Below are 17,011 nucleotides of genomic sequence, written 5' to 3' on the forward strand. Positions count from 1 at the left end.
CGAGGGCGTGCAAACGCTAGAGATGTTGGATGTACAATGCTGATAATTCGAGAGTTGTGTAAAGTAAACTAAAAACTGCCAAAATAATAATAATAATAATAATTTGTGGTTCTGTGGTGCAAAGTCGAAATGTTTCTAAATACTGTACTTTCTATCCCAGAACACAAAACATGTGCAAGTACAAGGTAAATTAGAACAGAGCAATTTTACGATATTGCTACATGGTGTTGCTACACGACATGACAATATAAATATATAAGAATTAAGAAATGAAAAATTCAAATACTTACCACAATACAGTAATAATAATAATAAAATATCTTTATTGAGCGGGCGAGTTTCAGCGTACGCTGTTCTCTCGCGAATGCATTTCGTAAGGCATTGAAGTCCCGTAGAAGAAGGTTCCATGCTTTCTCCTTATTCTTTTGTCTTATGCCGTCAGTTCTTTTTTAAGATTATTATTTCTTTACACCCTACTACATCCTTGTACTCGTCGACAAGGTTGATCAGTACATTTCTCAAATTCAGATAAGTTTGCGGCCCGAATTACTTTCTTCTCCTACACGTTGATACTTTAACACATCACACTGTTCGGTGGGGTTCTTGATTGTCATTTATTTTAGCCAACCAATCAGGTATAGCCTTACAAATTAATCTCGGATCATTTGAACGGAATCTCTTGAACGTCGTTTTTCGTTGGTGCAATGCAAATCTTTAAACCAAGTTCATTTAGAGTGGATCAAAATTGATCCCGCTCATCTGAACTTCGAAATAATCGGCGTTGGTGCACTCGGCCAGAAGACGGTTTAACACTTGATCGCGATCTAGGAACATCAAAACGAGTTTATCTTCTGATCGGCCATTCGCCACCGTTTTGGTGTCTGATCCTGGTTCACAATACTGACGCTTCGACTGCAGGCAGTTGTTTTTGAATATAAAAAGAGCGGAAAGTGATATCGAGGGCGTGCAAACGCTAGAGATGTTGGATGTACAATGCTGATAATTCGAGAAATGTGTAAAGTAAACTAAAAACTGGCAAAATAATAATAATAATTTGTGGTTCTCTGGGCAAAGTCGAAATGTTTCTAAATACTGTACTTTCTATCCCAGAACACAAAACATGTGCAAGTGCAAGGTAAATTAGAACAGAGCAATATTACGATATTGCTACATGGTGTTGGTAATATGATTGTATAAATTTACGAAAATATATGTTACTGACTATTTACACGACACGAGAATATAAATATATAAGAATTAAGAAATGAAAAATTCAAATACTTACCACAGTACAGTAATAATAATAATAATAATATATCTTTATTGAGCGGGCGAGTTTCAGTATACGCTGTTCTCTCGCGAATGAATTTCGTAAGGCATTGAAGTCTCGTAGAAGAAGGTTCCATGCTTTCTCCTTATCGTTTTGTCTTGTGCCGTCAGTTATTTTTTAAGATTATTATTTCTTTACACTCCACTACATCCTTGTACTCGTCGACAAGGTTGATCAGTACATTTCTCAAATTCAGATAAGTTTGCGGCCCGAAATACTTTCTTCTCTTACACGTTGATACTTTAACACACCACACTACTCGGTGGGGTTCTCGATTGTCATTTGTTTTAGACAACCAATCAGGTATAGCCTTACAAATTAATCTCGGATCATTTGAACGGAATCTCGTGAACGTCGTTTTTCGTTGGTGCAATGCAAATCTTTAAACCAAGTTCATTTAGAGTGGATTAAAATTGATCTCGTTCATCTGAACTTCGAAATAATCGGCGTTGGTGCACGCGGCCATGAATCAGTGTCAATTAATCCGGGCTTTACGGGTCTCACTTATCTCACAACACTTGACCAACCTTATGTTCTGACATCACGGGCTACGTTGGTTAGGCAGGCTAGCTATGTATGCACAAGGTAGAAAAACTGTATTGCGACAAGAAGGGCCCGTACTTTACTGTAGAAATGGAAACTTCTCAGTTCTTTGTTTCGTACCGTCCTGTAAGTTTGAGACTGGTGGAAGTATCTGAATACACAATGCGTGATTTTGATGATGATGTGATTTTTTTTTTCTCTTGCGATAGGATTCATTCGTTTGTATAACTGAATATAGCGCAGACGCTTACTTTTGGTAACACAATTTTGTACTTTGGATAGATAAATTGATCTGGTGAATCTATTATGACACTGCAGGTTGTTTTCTCCTATATAAACTGTTCAGGCAGCAGGAAATATTTCACACTGATTTTTCCACGACGAAGATAGTAATTCTATAATATTTAGTTTCTTGAAATTTAGATGAATATGAATCCTAATCTAAGTTAGTTCAGCAGTGGCGGAAAATGGGGGCTATTACCCCCTACTTTTGTCCCTCAGTAGAGGTGTGCGGGATCCCGAAGAGTCGGTACCGGGATCGGGAAAAGAAATTCCCGTCCCAATCCCCACTTTTCGGGGTCCCAAGCAGTAGGGAAATACAGAATGCTCATTTTAAAAAGTCGTCAATTCTGGACATTTTCTTCAAAGTAAATGTGTCTGGAACGTATCGGAAATTGTTAGTTTTTGTACCAGAAGTGCAAAAACAAACACTTAAGATGAAAATTACGTGTAGAATTCGAGATTACAAGGGCTTCGGGAAATTTCGAACATATCCCGTCCCGAATGTCGGGATTTAAAGAATTTCCCATTCCGACCCAAACAATTCTGTCCCGCACATCTTTTCCCTGCAGTATGATAAACCTTATCTCCAAAGGGATATAAACTGTCCTTGCAGCCACTGTACTTCAGTAATATAGTTTCATAAAAATAAGTATTTTTTCTATAGGTGTGCGAGACTGAATGTTTTTGGTCGGGACGGGATCAGGACAGGAAATTTTTTTAAATCACGACATTCGGGACGGGAAATATTCGCCATTTCCCGACAAAGTCAGGAAATTTTCTGGACGGGAAATGATCGAAATTTCCCGAAGCTCTAAAAATCTCGAATTCTACACGTAATTTTTATCTTAAGTACTTGTTTTACACTTCTGGTACAAAAACTAACTGCTCGGGAACCCGAAAAGTCGGAAATTTTTTTTCCAGATCCCGGTCCCGACTCTTCGGGATTCCGCACACCCCTATTTTTTTCTTTAACGACTTTAACTATAATTTACTGGGAAAAGTTGACTTTCTTTTGTTTAAAACACATGTTTAAAACATGTTTTTTTAAACTCATTTTTAAAACTATGTTTTAAACAAAAAAACATGTTTTAAACAAAAAAACAGTTTGTTTTGTTCTTTTTAAAAAAAACACAAATTTTGCCAACCCTGCTTTCAGTGTATCATGTACACTGGCTTAATGGATCCTAAACCTGCTCATGGAGAAAGTCGTGATGTATTTTGGCAACCTAGTGCTTAAACTTTATACATTAATTATGCTTTGTTTATAACTTTTATTGTAATAGAACTCCATATTTGTTTAAAGGATTTTTGATTGATTGAGTTGGTGTTTTAAGTCCACTTTTTACACAGTAAGGCTATTCGGGACTGGACATACAATTTAAAGTGGGATCCGAATCACTATGCGCTTCCACCGGGTATCGAATCCGGGATCCCTTGACCTTTATTACAAGGCGACGACGATGCCACTACGCCATTGTGGAGGCATGCATTAATATGCACTGGAGCGAAATAAATTAACGAGGTCACAATATCATGCATTTATATTCTACCGCTGACAACGGCCTGACCTCCCTACATTCATTCATGGTTAAATTATATTTTTGAAATGTTCTTTACTGGGACCTACCTAATCTTTCGGTGCTTCAGAATTAGAGAATATCGAGTTCACAGTGTCCAAATTGACCACAAACACAGTACAAAGCAAAATGAAGCCAACAGTTCAAAGAACGGATATATAACCATAGATGATATAACTTTTTCATTTATCTTTTATCTTCAGGATGTAATTCTTCGTGTTTGCAATGGGCAGTCAAAGTACCTTTGTAACGTATTTTGATTTGTGTCCATGAGTAACATCAATACTGACTAAAGGTCTATAGATTATAAAATTGCCTACCGACCTATCTCCCAATATGAAAAGCAGATAAGAAATTGGCTTGAAAGCATTACGAGGCAGCTGACATTTGTTTGTTGTCTTGTCTGCGTACATTATCTTTCATGTCCTTTATGCAAAATATACGTATGTTGTCTTTAGGAAGGTTGTCAAGGGGTGGGTCCCTCCAACTGCCTATATTTGTCTCTGCATAGTTGCACACATGTGCTTTTCCATGACCATTTTTACTTGAGCGATCACTATAGTGGAACCACGAGCAAAACAACTTGCGCAGACCCGCGATTCCTGTGCACCATACCCCCGCGAGTAGGGGAGGGGGAGAGTGGACCATGCTTCCTTATGGCCCGAGGTGGAGGGAACAAGAGAAAGCTGCGCGAGGACTTTTCGTCCCAAGGTCTTTTCCTTGTGGTCGATCTATAGTTGTATATCTATGAAAATTTGCTGAATCAAACTCACAAATGTACTATTGCTTTTACAATGCTTTGTTATAACAAAAAGGTCGGGTTGTTGAAGTGTAATTTAAAAAAAAACTGTCAGTTACAATCCGGACACCCTGTACATAATGCAAATTCCATGATAAATAGCACACCAGAGTGCGCGTCAAATCTCCTGCATATGGCGATAGCCAATAGCAGCGCACTGCAGCGGTGCCATGTCGAAATCTCACATGGAAAAGAGAGCGTGGTTGAGCGAAATGCCTTGTCAGGGAACTAGGCAACGCCGCACGTCTGTTATTCGCTGGTGCTGTTCAGCCGTTCAAGGCCATATGCAGGAGATTTGACGCACACTCTAGACTTTTAAACAATAAAATGCATTTTCTGAAAAATACTTAATATTGCATACATCTATGTGACTGGGGAAAGCTTCTCGTGCTTCAACGGGCAAGCCGTTGGAACTGGAAGTAAAGAAATGCACTAATCGAAAATTGGTTTGAAACAATATCGCAAAGAAAGAAGGAGAAATCACAACTGCGTCATATCCAAATAACAAAATGAACCAGAGTATACGCAGGTGTCAGGACCCAAAAAGGTTAAGGTTACGCTTTGCAAGTTTTAGGGTCTCCCAGATGGCGCAGTGGTAGCGTCGTCGCCTTGCAATCAAGGGGTCCCGGGTTCGATACCTGGTGGAGGCATATAATGATTCGGATCCCACTTTAAACTGTAGGCATAGTCTCGATTAGCTTTACTGTGCATAAAGTGGACTTAACCGACCAACTTGTAAATTTTAATAAACTGAAAATTTGGGAGGCAAGTGTCCCCTTGTCCCTTACGCCTCTGACCTGTTTCTTTGGTAGTCAGGATCTTCTGATCATAGTCATCCAGAGTGAGCCAGACAATTGGAGCACCTTTTCCCTGGAAGAATTTTGATTGATTGATTTAGTTTATTTTACTTTGCTTTTCCGCCTCTTTCAGCTAATTGCGAAAATGAGGAAGAATGGTGATGTGATGAAATTGATGAAAGGACAATCACAAACAAAGAAGAACAGCACGCAACGCAAGTCACACAAAGGATTATACTGGCTGTGAGTTCAGACGCCACAGCCTCGATGCCGGCTTCCGTAGTGGAGTGGTTAGGTTACCGCGCTATGATGCCAGGGAACCCGGGTTCGAATCCCGGCCTGGGCATGGCTGTATTTTGTGAGTGTTCCTTCATCAATTTCATCATATCATCACTCATCCTCATCTTCGCGATTAGCCAAAAGTGCCAGAAAAGCGAAGAAAAATGAACCCAATCAATCAATCGACCAGAGCCTAGAAGATATCTGCAAGAATGCAGTCGAGGGTGTACTATCTGAAAGTGAGGTTGATATTTTGGTGGTTCACTTATTTTTATATTTTTTTCCTTCACATCTCTTGGTGCTTTTATGCATACTTACTATTGAAAATGCTCAGCTAATCCAGTGCCGTCCTAGGGAGGGGCAACTCTGGCACTCACCCGAGAACTCGCTCTTTAGAGCAGAGGGCCCCACGTCAGTTAAAAATAATTGTGTATGGTTTATTACGAGCTTACAGGTCGCTGATTCTTTTAATTTAGTAACTAATCTGATTTATTCTGACACCATGCATTGTTGTGATATACTAAACATTTGTAATTTTCAATATTGTTAAGTTAACAATATCCAAAATTACAAAAATTAGAATACAAAATATTCTATAAAGGGAAAATCGTGTTCAAACATTTCAATCAAAGGTAGTTAATGTGCACTATTCGTTCAATTACAGAACGAAATCATGACGTGAAAATATAATTTTATGTTAAACAATGTAAATTCACTACAGCGTTAAAATTCAATGAAAAGTAAACAAAAGAGAATATGATAGAGAATGTTTGGTTTGATTTGATTTGGTGTTTTAAGTCCACTTTGTGCACAGTAAGGCTAATCGTGACTGGAGCTACAGTTTATAGTGGGATCCAGCGGCGGCTCGTGATTTTTCAAAGATGCGTGCTACAACTGATGCGGTTTTTCATGTACTTATACTTAGGAGAAATTGTCCCTCCTCGCTGTTGCAGCTACCGATCACTGTTGCCAACTTCGCTCTTTTGAAGCCAAATCTGGCTCTTTCGTGCACTCGTTTGACTGTGAACTGTGGCACCCCCCCTCTGCCGCACCATGATGCCACCACTGGCTCCGGCCCATAAAAAACAACCTTTGCCATGAGTGTACATTTTGCACGTGACGTGATATTCATATACGTATAGGCTGCGTCACCCACCCCTCTTTACTCCCCAGGTATTATTATACATATATAGCGCTGTGGCTAAGGTGAAGATGACAATATTGTCATCCGGGAATTCTTTATTTTCGATTTCATATGAACATCGTTGGATTATTGAGATGAGTGATGCCGCCAAATCTAGGCGGTGAAAACTAAGAATAAATTGCCATCACTTTGAAGCTAACGGCAATAGCAGCGCCCCCACCCCCTGACACCTAAAATTATCCTAGGAGGCACTTTATGCAGCCTTCATTAATCTAGCTCCTTTAAAGTCATCTTTAGCTCTATTAATGATGAAATGTAGCTCTTTTATGCACACCAGGTTTGGCAACACTGCGAGGATGGCCGTATGAGGCAAGAAGAAATGCATTAGGTTTATGGGACCATCATTTTATTCGTTCTCTCGGGAATATCAAACATCCAATGACGTATTAGAAAAGTACGTGGACCGAAAAAGGACACGTTGAACTATGTCATTGTAGAAGGAAAAGTCGAAGCTCGCCTCTGATTAGCCGTAATTTGAAGTTGAAATTGATTTCTCATAAGGAATACATGGGATTCTGAAAATACTTATTAATCATATTTTTCAAACATCGTGTCTAACTTATTAATCAACTTGAAAAACAGATTTCACTTGCAACGTGGAGAGAATTTCATACTCTCTTGCATACTAATCCCTTTTTTAAATAGCAGTGCCCAATCCGACGATATTGAAATAAATGCACAACTAGTGCTTCACCTTAAACTTCTTGCTTCTGTGAGATTTACTTTTTTCTTCTTTTCATTTTAAACAAATTTAGCAACGTGCTATAGCACGGTAGCACGTATAAAGCAGCCGTCACTGGTGGGATCCGAACCACTATGTGCCTCCACCAGGTATCGAACCCGGGACCCCTAGATTACAAGGCAACGATGCTACCACTGCGCCATCGGGGAGGCCCTATAGAGATGTTATTAGATATGATTAAAAATTGCTACTTTGATAGTGAAACAATAGTTTAATATTCAAGACAGTCAGGTTTGTAATTAAATATAATTAACGTTGTACCAGTGGCACATCTGAAATGAAAAGAAACGTAATGAAAGAAACTTTTATTAGCCTCCCATAGTTCTTGGTTTTAACCTTCAACATTTTTAACTTATTGCTCTTAGATACATAATACGAAATGTAAAAAAAATAATAAAGTAAAAAGTGTGATAATGTTGTTATTGTGAATTTTTGATTACGTAGGACACCTGTACTTCAGACAAAAATCTGTGACCTTTTCAGACCTCTGAACAATTTACGGGCCCTGTGCATATTGTAATGTACCACGACACTCGCCCATTAGAGGTTAAGTTATTTCCTGGATTTATGAAAGTGAAACTGAATATAGGGGCTATCCACGAGTAAACAAAAACATATCGAACGGCACAATCGATTGTCGAACTGTAGCACAACAACTTCCGGTTCACGGCGGCCGGGTAATTCAAGCGCGTACTTGTGACATTTCTTCTCGTTTTGTATACCGGATGAAATGGATCATATAAAAGCACTTGACGACGAGGAGAATAAGAGATATCAGGGCAAAGTAGAGGCCTTTGCATATCAATTGGATGAGCAACTAGGAAGTAATACGGCATTATTCCAGGATGAGATCCATTTGCTGATCGTCGTTTCATTGGCGATATTTGTAGCCTACATATTAAATAGAAACTAATTTTTCCTACAGAGCGAGAGCGCTTAAATGCATACATTTATGTTTTAAGTGAAAAAGTGCGAGATGTACGGACATATAAAAAACGGAAAAAGGAGCTTCTTTTCTTCTTTCTTCAGTCAGGACGAGTCAGAGAGATGCGATAATGCACACTTGCTGGTTTCGTTCTCGTTTGAACGCAGAAATAAAACGCTCATTGTTATTTTAGTCAATTTTCTGCTATTTGTGTTAAACATGACGATAAAGATGAATAATAAACTGGAAAAATTAATGATGGGACAAACACAATGACACACCATTGCCTCACCATGGTGCTCAAACCTAGGACCTCTTCTCCATCAATGTTGATTTGATTGATTGAGTTGGTGTTTTAAGTCCACTTTGTGCACAGTAAGGCTAATAGGGACTGGACCTACAGTTTAAATTGGGATCCGAACCACAATATGCCTCCACCGGGAATCGAACCCGGAACCACTTGATTACAAGGCGACGAGGCTACCACTGCGCCATCGGGGAGGCACTCTATCTATCAATGTTGAAAAGATTTCCATTGCAAAAGACGAAAATTAATAATAGTACCCGCACTTAATTTTCTGGCTACACAAAAAGAATATTTCCTCTGGTTACACACACACAAAAAAATCTGGTTACACAAAAAAATAATACAGTTCGTGTGTACTTCAAGAACTTAACGTGTAACCTATCTGGCCATGACCGAGCATCTTTTGAAAGGAAAAGTAATATTTTTGCTCATATCACTAAAACAGAGAGAAAATCGAGATTTGAATGATTTCTCTTCTACTTTTAATGAAGTGCAAGTGGTGCGGGACGCAAAATTTTTGGTTGGGAAGGAAACAGGACGGGGTATTTTTAAAGTCCTGACGTTCAAAACGGGAAAAATAATGTTATTTCCCGACTAAATTGGGAGATTATAGGAGCGGAAAATATTCAACATTACCCGATACTAAAAAAAAAATAATAATAATTATACAAACAATTTCACCCTCGGGTGATGATTTATTTTGCATTTCTGGAATAAAAACTGCTAATTTCAATAAATTTCGGACATTTAGTACAAAAAAATTGTAGGGAATAAACTACTTTTAAACTATCATTTTTTCCGAAGTCTGGATCGGAATGTGTTGTTTTTTTCCGCTCCGTTGTCATTACTGCGCAGTCTACTCCTGCTAATGGTCTTCCAATTTTCACGCCTGACAGCTTCAATGCAATAATTTGGCGCCTAGATCTCGAGGAAATGGATGAAGAGAGGTCCATGAAAGATTATTTAGCCCTGATCGTAGTTTACATCCTCCTTGTACACACCCATTCGTTCCTTTCATACATGACAAAATCTCAGCTCCCTTTAGCGGCATGTTGTGAGCCTACGAACCGGAAGTTGTTGTGCTACAAGTATGGCGTCCGCGCGAAGGCACTTCCTTCCGGTGGATAGCCCCTATACAAAACTTCTTTGTCTAGTTTGCTCCTTTGGTGTCGGTGGTGTGCAAGTTGTATCGGAATTTCAAAGAGAAATCACACTTGATATTTGTGAGTGCCGAGAATCGACAAACCATGATGACTTTAGACATTGGGAAATCGCATAAAAAGAAAAAGAGCAGTCCCATTTCCATAGGAAATTCTCTGAGAGCACAGATCGAGTGAAATAACGAGTACCACAGTACCACAATGCGGGATATAGGCGGTGGGAGTGGGAAGACTGAAGATGCTAGAATTTTTTTAAGGGGCCATCACGTATATCATAGATCGAGCTTATATATATATATATATATACACACACACACACACATATGAATGCTTATTTGTTATTTTACATATAAGCTCTATAATGGTGGACTTGCTTCGTGTAGGGCATTGCTCTCCAGTCTCCCCTTTCCGTTACTTCTATCGAGGAGAGCAATACTAAGAATCGAGTATCGTTTGTTCTAGTATCGATTGTATCATCGTACTTTTGCCGAGTGAAAAAATGAAGGAAGTGACAAAGTTGTGTATGTTTTGCTAGAGTTGTTAAAGGCGTTAATATGTTGTGTGTTCCATGAGGAATAAAAGAAGCATTCTAAAGTAATATGTCTCGGTGTCTATACAGTGTTCCTGTGCTTCATGAATACCAAATGTCTCAACAAATCTAGAGTCATTCCAAATATTGTGTTTTTCAAGGGTGGATACGTCTCAAAAGAATTTATGAAGAAAATGGATATGTATCAAGATCAAGCGGTCTACAAGATCCTACTGTAAAATGTTGCAGTTTTGGAAGAAATCAGGTATGTGTACAGTGCTTAATTAATCTGCGAAAACCTCTTAATTGCAGGTCTTATTGCGGATAACGTATCGAATCGTACAAACGGAAGACCTAATTAGTTCGTGATGTCAAGTTGTAATTTTAATATAATAGTTATTTGCCTTGCTTAGTTATGTGGAAAGTGGAATTTCGTGGGCCGAATAAGTAATTTTGGTGAATATTCAATAAAGTACTAGATTGTTTACAGTGTAAATACAATATTAGAAGTTTAGTATCCCCGAAACGTCTGAAATTCGTTTATTTTCTTCTTTTTCACATTGGTACTTACGTATTCTGCATTCCTAAGGATGGTTGAAGGTGCCATTTCGTCTTTTTCACGCAAATAATCTCAATTTTCTACATATCGAGTAATTCTTGTTTGTTCGTTTTTACTTGCGTTACACGCAATATGGTGGAGAAATCTTGACTAGCGTTGTCCATGATCAGTGGTTATGCAGTGTTGCAACCTTCTCCATCGAAAAATACCTACTTTCGTGATACTGATTTTGTATTTTTTTCCAGGTTCGAAAACCCCATGAACCATGCATGGATAGCCCCAGAAACCATGCACGGCAAGGTTAGATTTTGTTAGGTTAGGCAAACATAGTTAAAATTGTCATCTTCAAAATTGTGTTGTTCTTGGAAAACAACGGTGTGGTTGGAAACACTGAACGGGGGTTACATCATCAAACGCATGCAAAATTTGATTCACGTAGTGGAAGGACACAGTGGCAACAGGTTTAGTGCATTGGAGAGACGTTAATCTTCAAAAATACATGATTTACCGGCAAAATAAATTAAGCAATGGGAAAAAAAAACTTCCATGACCTTTCAAAAGTGTACGAAAGTCTGTTTGGTAAGTACTTTCGGAGCGATTTTACAATACCAGGAATTTCTCCATTTTGTTTGAAATTCGGCATAGTCACTAATTCTGGCCCCCTAATCACAAATCTGCAGTTAAAATTTGGTGCTCTCACGTGGAAATAGCAAAATAATCTAAATTAAATACTTTTTTCTACACCCTCAATTTCCAAATTTCCCACTGCTAACGCGGCCTGCTCTGCTCCGGCTCCCCGGCTTTCTCTATAGAGTCCCTGTTACAGGCATGTTAGAAATTGGTCAGATTCACCTGCCCCCAAATAAGCGCCAAATTTTAAGTGCAGGGTCGTGATTATGAGGCCCAATTTAATAAGTATCCCAAATTTCAAACAAATTGGATAAATTCATTGTATTGTTAAATTATCACGTACTTTCTTCTGTAAATTTGAAGAAATACATTTTGGGCATACCAAAAATTTTACCGGGAGAAGGAATTGTGTTGTCTTCTTTGGAACAATTGCCATGGGTAACAGTCTGTTATAGGGAGAACACATTTCTTCAATTTTACAGGAGAAAGTACTTACGGAACTGGGTTTCTGTAGACTTTTGAAAGGTCGTGGAAGTGTTTTCTCCCTTCGTTAAATTTATTCGGCCGGTGAAACATGTATTTTTCGACATTAATGTCTGCGAATGCACAAAAGCTCTTGCCTCCATTACCTTCGACTATGTGAACCAAATGTTCTGTGCGTTCGATGACATAACCCCCGATCAGTGTTTCCAACGACGCCATTGTTTTCCCAGAACATGACAATGTTAACTATGTGTTCCTAACCGAAGAGAACCTAACCTAACCTTGTCGTGAATGGTTCGTGGGGCTATTTATGAATGGTTTGTGGGGCTATCCGTGCATGGTTCGTGGGGCTAATTGAATGGTTTGTGGGGCTATGCGTGCATGGTTCGTGGGGTTATCCGTGCATGGTTCGTGGGGCTATGCGTGCATGGTTCGTGGGGTTATCCGTGCATGGTTCGTGGGGTTTTGGAACCTGGAAAAAAGATCTGTAACACGAAAGTAGGAATTTTTTTGATTAAGATGTTTTGAAACCCTGCATACCCACAGATGATAGACAATGCTAGTCAAGATTTGCCCGCCATATTGCATGTAACAGAAGCGAAAATGCAACGAACAATAAATACTCGTAATGTGAAAAATTACAATTATTTCAGTGTATATATATATATATATCAAAATCCCACTTTAAATAATGTTTCACAATGGATAATTGGTAATTACGAATGTAAGAATAGAGGAAATAGACTAGTGAAATGTGTTTTCCCTGTAACAGACTGGTACTGCCATTTGTTTTATATTGAAGATCTACGACAGCATTGTCAAACTCTGTCGTCTTGTAATCAAGGAATCCCGATTTGATTCCTGGTGAGGTCATGTTACATGGTGGCTGATCTTACTTTTAACTGAGCCAGCCCGGCCCATGGTCCTTTTGTTTTATTCCGATTTCATCATGCTCCGAATGCAATTTTTGCTTGGTTCCGTTCCGATTTATGTCTGTTAACTGCAGAGTTTTAGCGATTGCTTAAGATTTTGTTCAATATATGCTTTTGTGGTTAGGTTAGGCAGGTCAGGTTTGGTTCTTTTAGCATTAAAATAAAGTCCAATGCATTATACTAAGATTCCGATTTACTTGTACATTCATTCCCACTAGTCTAAGATACTTTCTGTCCCTTGTGAATGGAAAATACCTTGTCCATGGGAAACGTGCATGCTTGCGTAAGGTAATTTTTAAGTTTACTTTTTCAACATAAATAACTTTTTTCGAATCCCAACAGTGCTCATTACTTTAAGGAAGGTTGAAATTTCGTGTGACAATGATTTCGAAAATTCTACGATAATTAGTCTTTCAGTTAGGAGAATTTGAAAAAAATCATAAAACAATCGGAACTGTTACAAAGACATAAAACAAATTGCAAGTTAATCACATCAAAATTACCTATTTAAAGCTTCTACAAACATTTCACACCTTTTCAAACTTACGAATGTTTTCCTCTTCTTTCCATACAATATTTAAAAATCACATAGCATGCAATAGTCATACCTGATACAATATTATTGTATTGAAACTAATTTTTGAAATGTCCTGTTTGCCAAGTTACACATAAGCTATTCTTGACCTGGCCTGTTACTTATTGCGTATTTCTGTTTCATATTTGCAGGCCAGAAAGATAAAATATCCAAATCAAGATCACAGTCGAGCTCCCCTGCAAAGTCAGTGAAAAGCCACGATTCCTTGTCTAATGGAGATGTTCCCATCCTTCCAGAACCTTTTGAACCTTGTCGCACAGGCCCACTCTCAGAGTTTCAAGATGAATTACCCATTGGTGATTTGGGTAAGTATCTTTAAATTGTTTTATTTTTCTTAGAAAGGTTACTTATATATGTATACCCACATAAGTATATGTTTCTAAACTGTAAATAGTATAAGTATATGTTTTGCTATTCTGACTGAACATTTGAAAGTAAAATTAAAGGAATGTATGGTTTGTGTCCTTAATATCTCACAGAATAAAATATAAGGGAGAATATTAAACATATAAGATTTTTGTACATATTGAAGGGTCATTTCATGAAAGTGGTCCTACGCCATGTAAATAACAAAGTGAATCAATCAGGAAATAAGTATGGTTTTGTATTAAATTAATATTTAAATATTTGTGAATGCATGTAATTTGCATATTTCACCAACAAAAATTATTAGCTCCTGTAGCCTATATGCTTCACAGAGAAATGAATTCAAACTTTGCTACATTTTTAAAGCATCACACAAGTAACACATTTTGTTTAATGCTTTTCATGCATTCATGCTGTCATTCACTGAAGTTATTTGTTAGCAGACACCACAAATCTATGAAATCAGTTTCATTGTGATTATTTTAATCCAGTCATATTTCTAGAACCTGTATATTTTATGTCTAATTGCCACACATGCAACACTGTGTAAAAAAAGATTGATTGATTTGGTGTTTTAAGTCTACTTCATGCACAGGTAGGCTAATCGGGACTGGACCTACAGTTTAAAGTGGGATCCGAACCACTATGTGACTCCACCAGGTATCGAACCCGGGACCCCTTGATTACAAGGTGACGACGCTAACACTGTGTCATCGGATACAAAAAGAAAAGATAAAGTGCTTCCAGGTGCTATGAACCACACCATGAAGGCATATAGGGGGTGTGGAGTTGGGGCCCGACACTTTCTTGATCACGGCCGAAGGTGGAGGTGATGTGATCAGCACTATTCCCCTGGCTGCCTTTACCCTCCAGAGTTTCCTCCAGGTACCCACTTTATACAATGCTGGGTGGGCACCGGAGCCGCTTGAACAGGTGGAAAAAATCCTGGTTCTCCCCCGCTGGGGATCAAACCCGGATCTCTCGCATGGCAGTCAGATGCTCTAACGACTGAGCTAGTGCAGCTTCCATGCAACACTGGAATGCCCTATAATTGAAAAAAAAAAGGGAACAAGGTTTAACAATGTTTTGAATCTGGTACCCTATGATTTTTCACAATATTATTTTGTTTTTCTAAACTTGGTATCCATTCACATGTAATGATAAAATTACATCTTTACCCAATGGTATAGTGATATATACATTTGAAGGTCTCTTCACATTTCATAATCTAGATATTCTCTGAGATGTGTAAAATACCAGAGTTTTAATAACAAAAAGGTTAGGAAACTGCTAAACTTCATAATCCAGTGCAATAATCAGTGTGTATCAAAGAAAAACAGCTTCATGTCTCCTTGTCATTAATAAATGGTAAAAATGACTAATGTGAAGACCAAGGCTAGACAAATACAGGCAGACCAGTTGTCATGGAACCTGAAAATTTTCACCTTGCACCTGAATTTTCAAATCCAATTCTTTTTTCCTCTTTAAATTATGGAAGTTCGCTTCTAGAAATTTTCGTTACTTTTTTTTTTAAGTAAGAAGTACAATATATGTTTTCTCATGTTTTTTTGTGTCTTCTGTATCACGTGTATCATTAAATCAGAACAATAAACATGTCATTATACATTTTTGTACTCTTGCTATCCAAAGTTGGAAACCTACAGCGATATGGTGGAGTCAGTTGGCCATATATTTTACGAAAGACCACTTCAGCACATGATTTTCATTACTTTTAATTCAGTCTTGTAATAATTAATAAATTAAATGTTCTAAGGTCACATTTCAAACTGTACAGCTTTATCTTAGTTTGATGCATGGCTTTCTTAACCTGTATTTGCTGGCTAATATAAAAGGAGGTGATGCCTGAATTATTTTTAGTTTTGTCTACTCCTGGTCAAGACACACACCTTTAACAAAGATCTGCAGTCATCTGTGTTCTTTATTAGGGGTAGGCCTCCCCAATAGCGCAGTGGTAGCGTCGTCGCCTTGTAATCAAGGGGTCCTGGGTTCGATTCCCGATGGCACATAGTGGTTCGGAACCCACTTTAAACTGTAGGTCCAGTCCCGATTAGCCTTACTGTGCATAAAGTGGACTTAAAACACCAAATCAATCAATCAATTTATTAGGGGTAGGAAATAAATAAGTGTTATGCATGGCATAATTGTAACTCTTATTTCAATAAATAATTAAAAAAGTAGGTTAAACAATAAGAAAGAAAATACCTTTATACATCAGGAAGTATCACCAAGTCTGCATGACATTCACTGTCATTAAGGCTCAACTGGACATTTGGCAGCCGAATGGGCAAATTTTTTAAAAGATTCCTCTACATTGAAAAAACCGCTGTGATATTCCAAAATATGAAAAAATTACATACTCTTAGAATTCCTTCTAGAGCATTGACATGAATTTTCATGTACAGTAGAGTGTCGATTATCCGAACGTTGGTCAACCGAACGACCGCTTAACCGAACTGTGTACTCGCTCACTTTCAGATATCTGTAATGAAAAAAGTACGTGACTTAGCTGCTCGTAAGCGTGTAGGCTTGCTTAGACAGACCAAAATAAAGGATTTTTTTAAACGTTAATTTTGTGTACTGTGTGTATTATTCATGCAAAATGCGTATGTAATATGTACATATTTTTGTTTAATAAACTGTACCACATACTATATATTCCTACTAAAGTTGCCTTTGTACGTTACTTTGTAATACATACTTAAAGAGATGCCTGTTTTTATGAATAAATTTACTGTACAGTACTTCTTTTTGGCAAATAAACATGTACAGTTCGATTATCCGAACAAACCAGTTTTCCGAACACCCATGTCCCCCAATTACTTCGGATAATCGACGCTCTACTGTAGTTTGCTTTCACGGTTATCTAGATATTATCAACAGTTTCAGGATTATGTAAGTCTATTAAACTTTTGATAATATCTAGATGACAGTGAAAGAAAACTACATGAAAA

General features: G+C 38.0%; 2 protein-coding genes across 3 annotated transcripts in view; one reads left to right on the forward strand and one right to left on the reverse strand.

Moving 5' to 3' along the window:
• LOC145990005 (peroxisomal acyl-coenzyme A oxidase 3-like) overlaps positions 1 to 3,871 on the reverse strand; it is a 53,457-nt gene extending 49,586 nt beyond the window's left edge. Inside the window, exon 1 of the mRNA XM_083125590.1 lies at positions 3,783 to 3,871. The gene's annotated coding sequence lies outside the window, so the exon portion shown is untranslated. The remainder of the gene's footprint in view (positions 1 to 3,782) is intronic.
• Positions 3,872 to 10,444: 6,573 nt separating this feature from the next.
• Positions 10,445 to 17,011, forward strand: part of pkaap (A-kinase anchoring protein pkaap) — a 29,800-nt gene continuing 23,233 nt past the window's right edge. For both annotated transcript variants that reach the window (XR_014441915.1, XM_083125591.1), the window contains exons 1-2: positions 10,445 to 10,739; positions 13,805 to 13,978. Coding sequence is in view for 1 of the 2 variants with exons in the window: in XM_083125591.1 (XP_082981717.1) it covers positions 10,715 to 10,739; positions 13,805 to 13,978 (199 nt within the window). In the remaining variant the exon portion in view is untranslated. The remainder of the gene's footprint in view (positions 10,740 to 13,804; positions 13,979 to 17,011) is intronic.

Source organism: Lepisma saccharinum, chromosome 7 (assembly GCF_977018435.1).
Source record: "Lepisma saccharinum chromosome 7, izLepSacc3.1, whole genome shotgun sequence".
NCBI classification, from domain to species: domain Eukaryota; kingdom Metazoa; phylum Arthropoda; class Insecta; order Zygentoma; family Lepismatidae; genus Lepisma; species Lepisma saccharinum.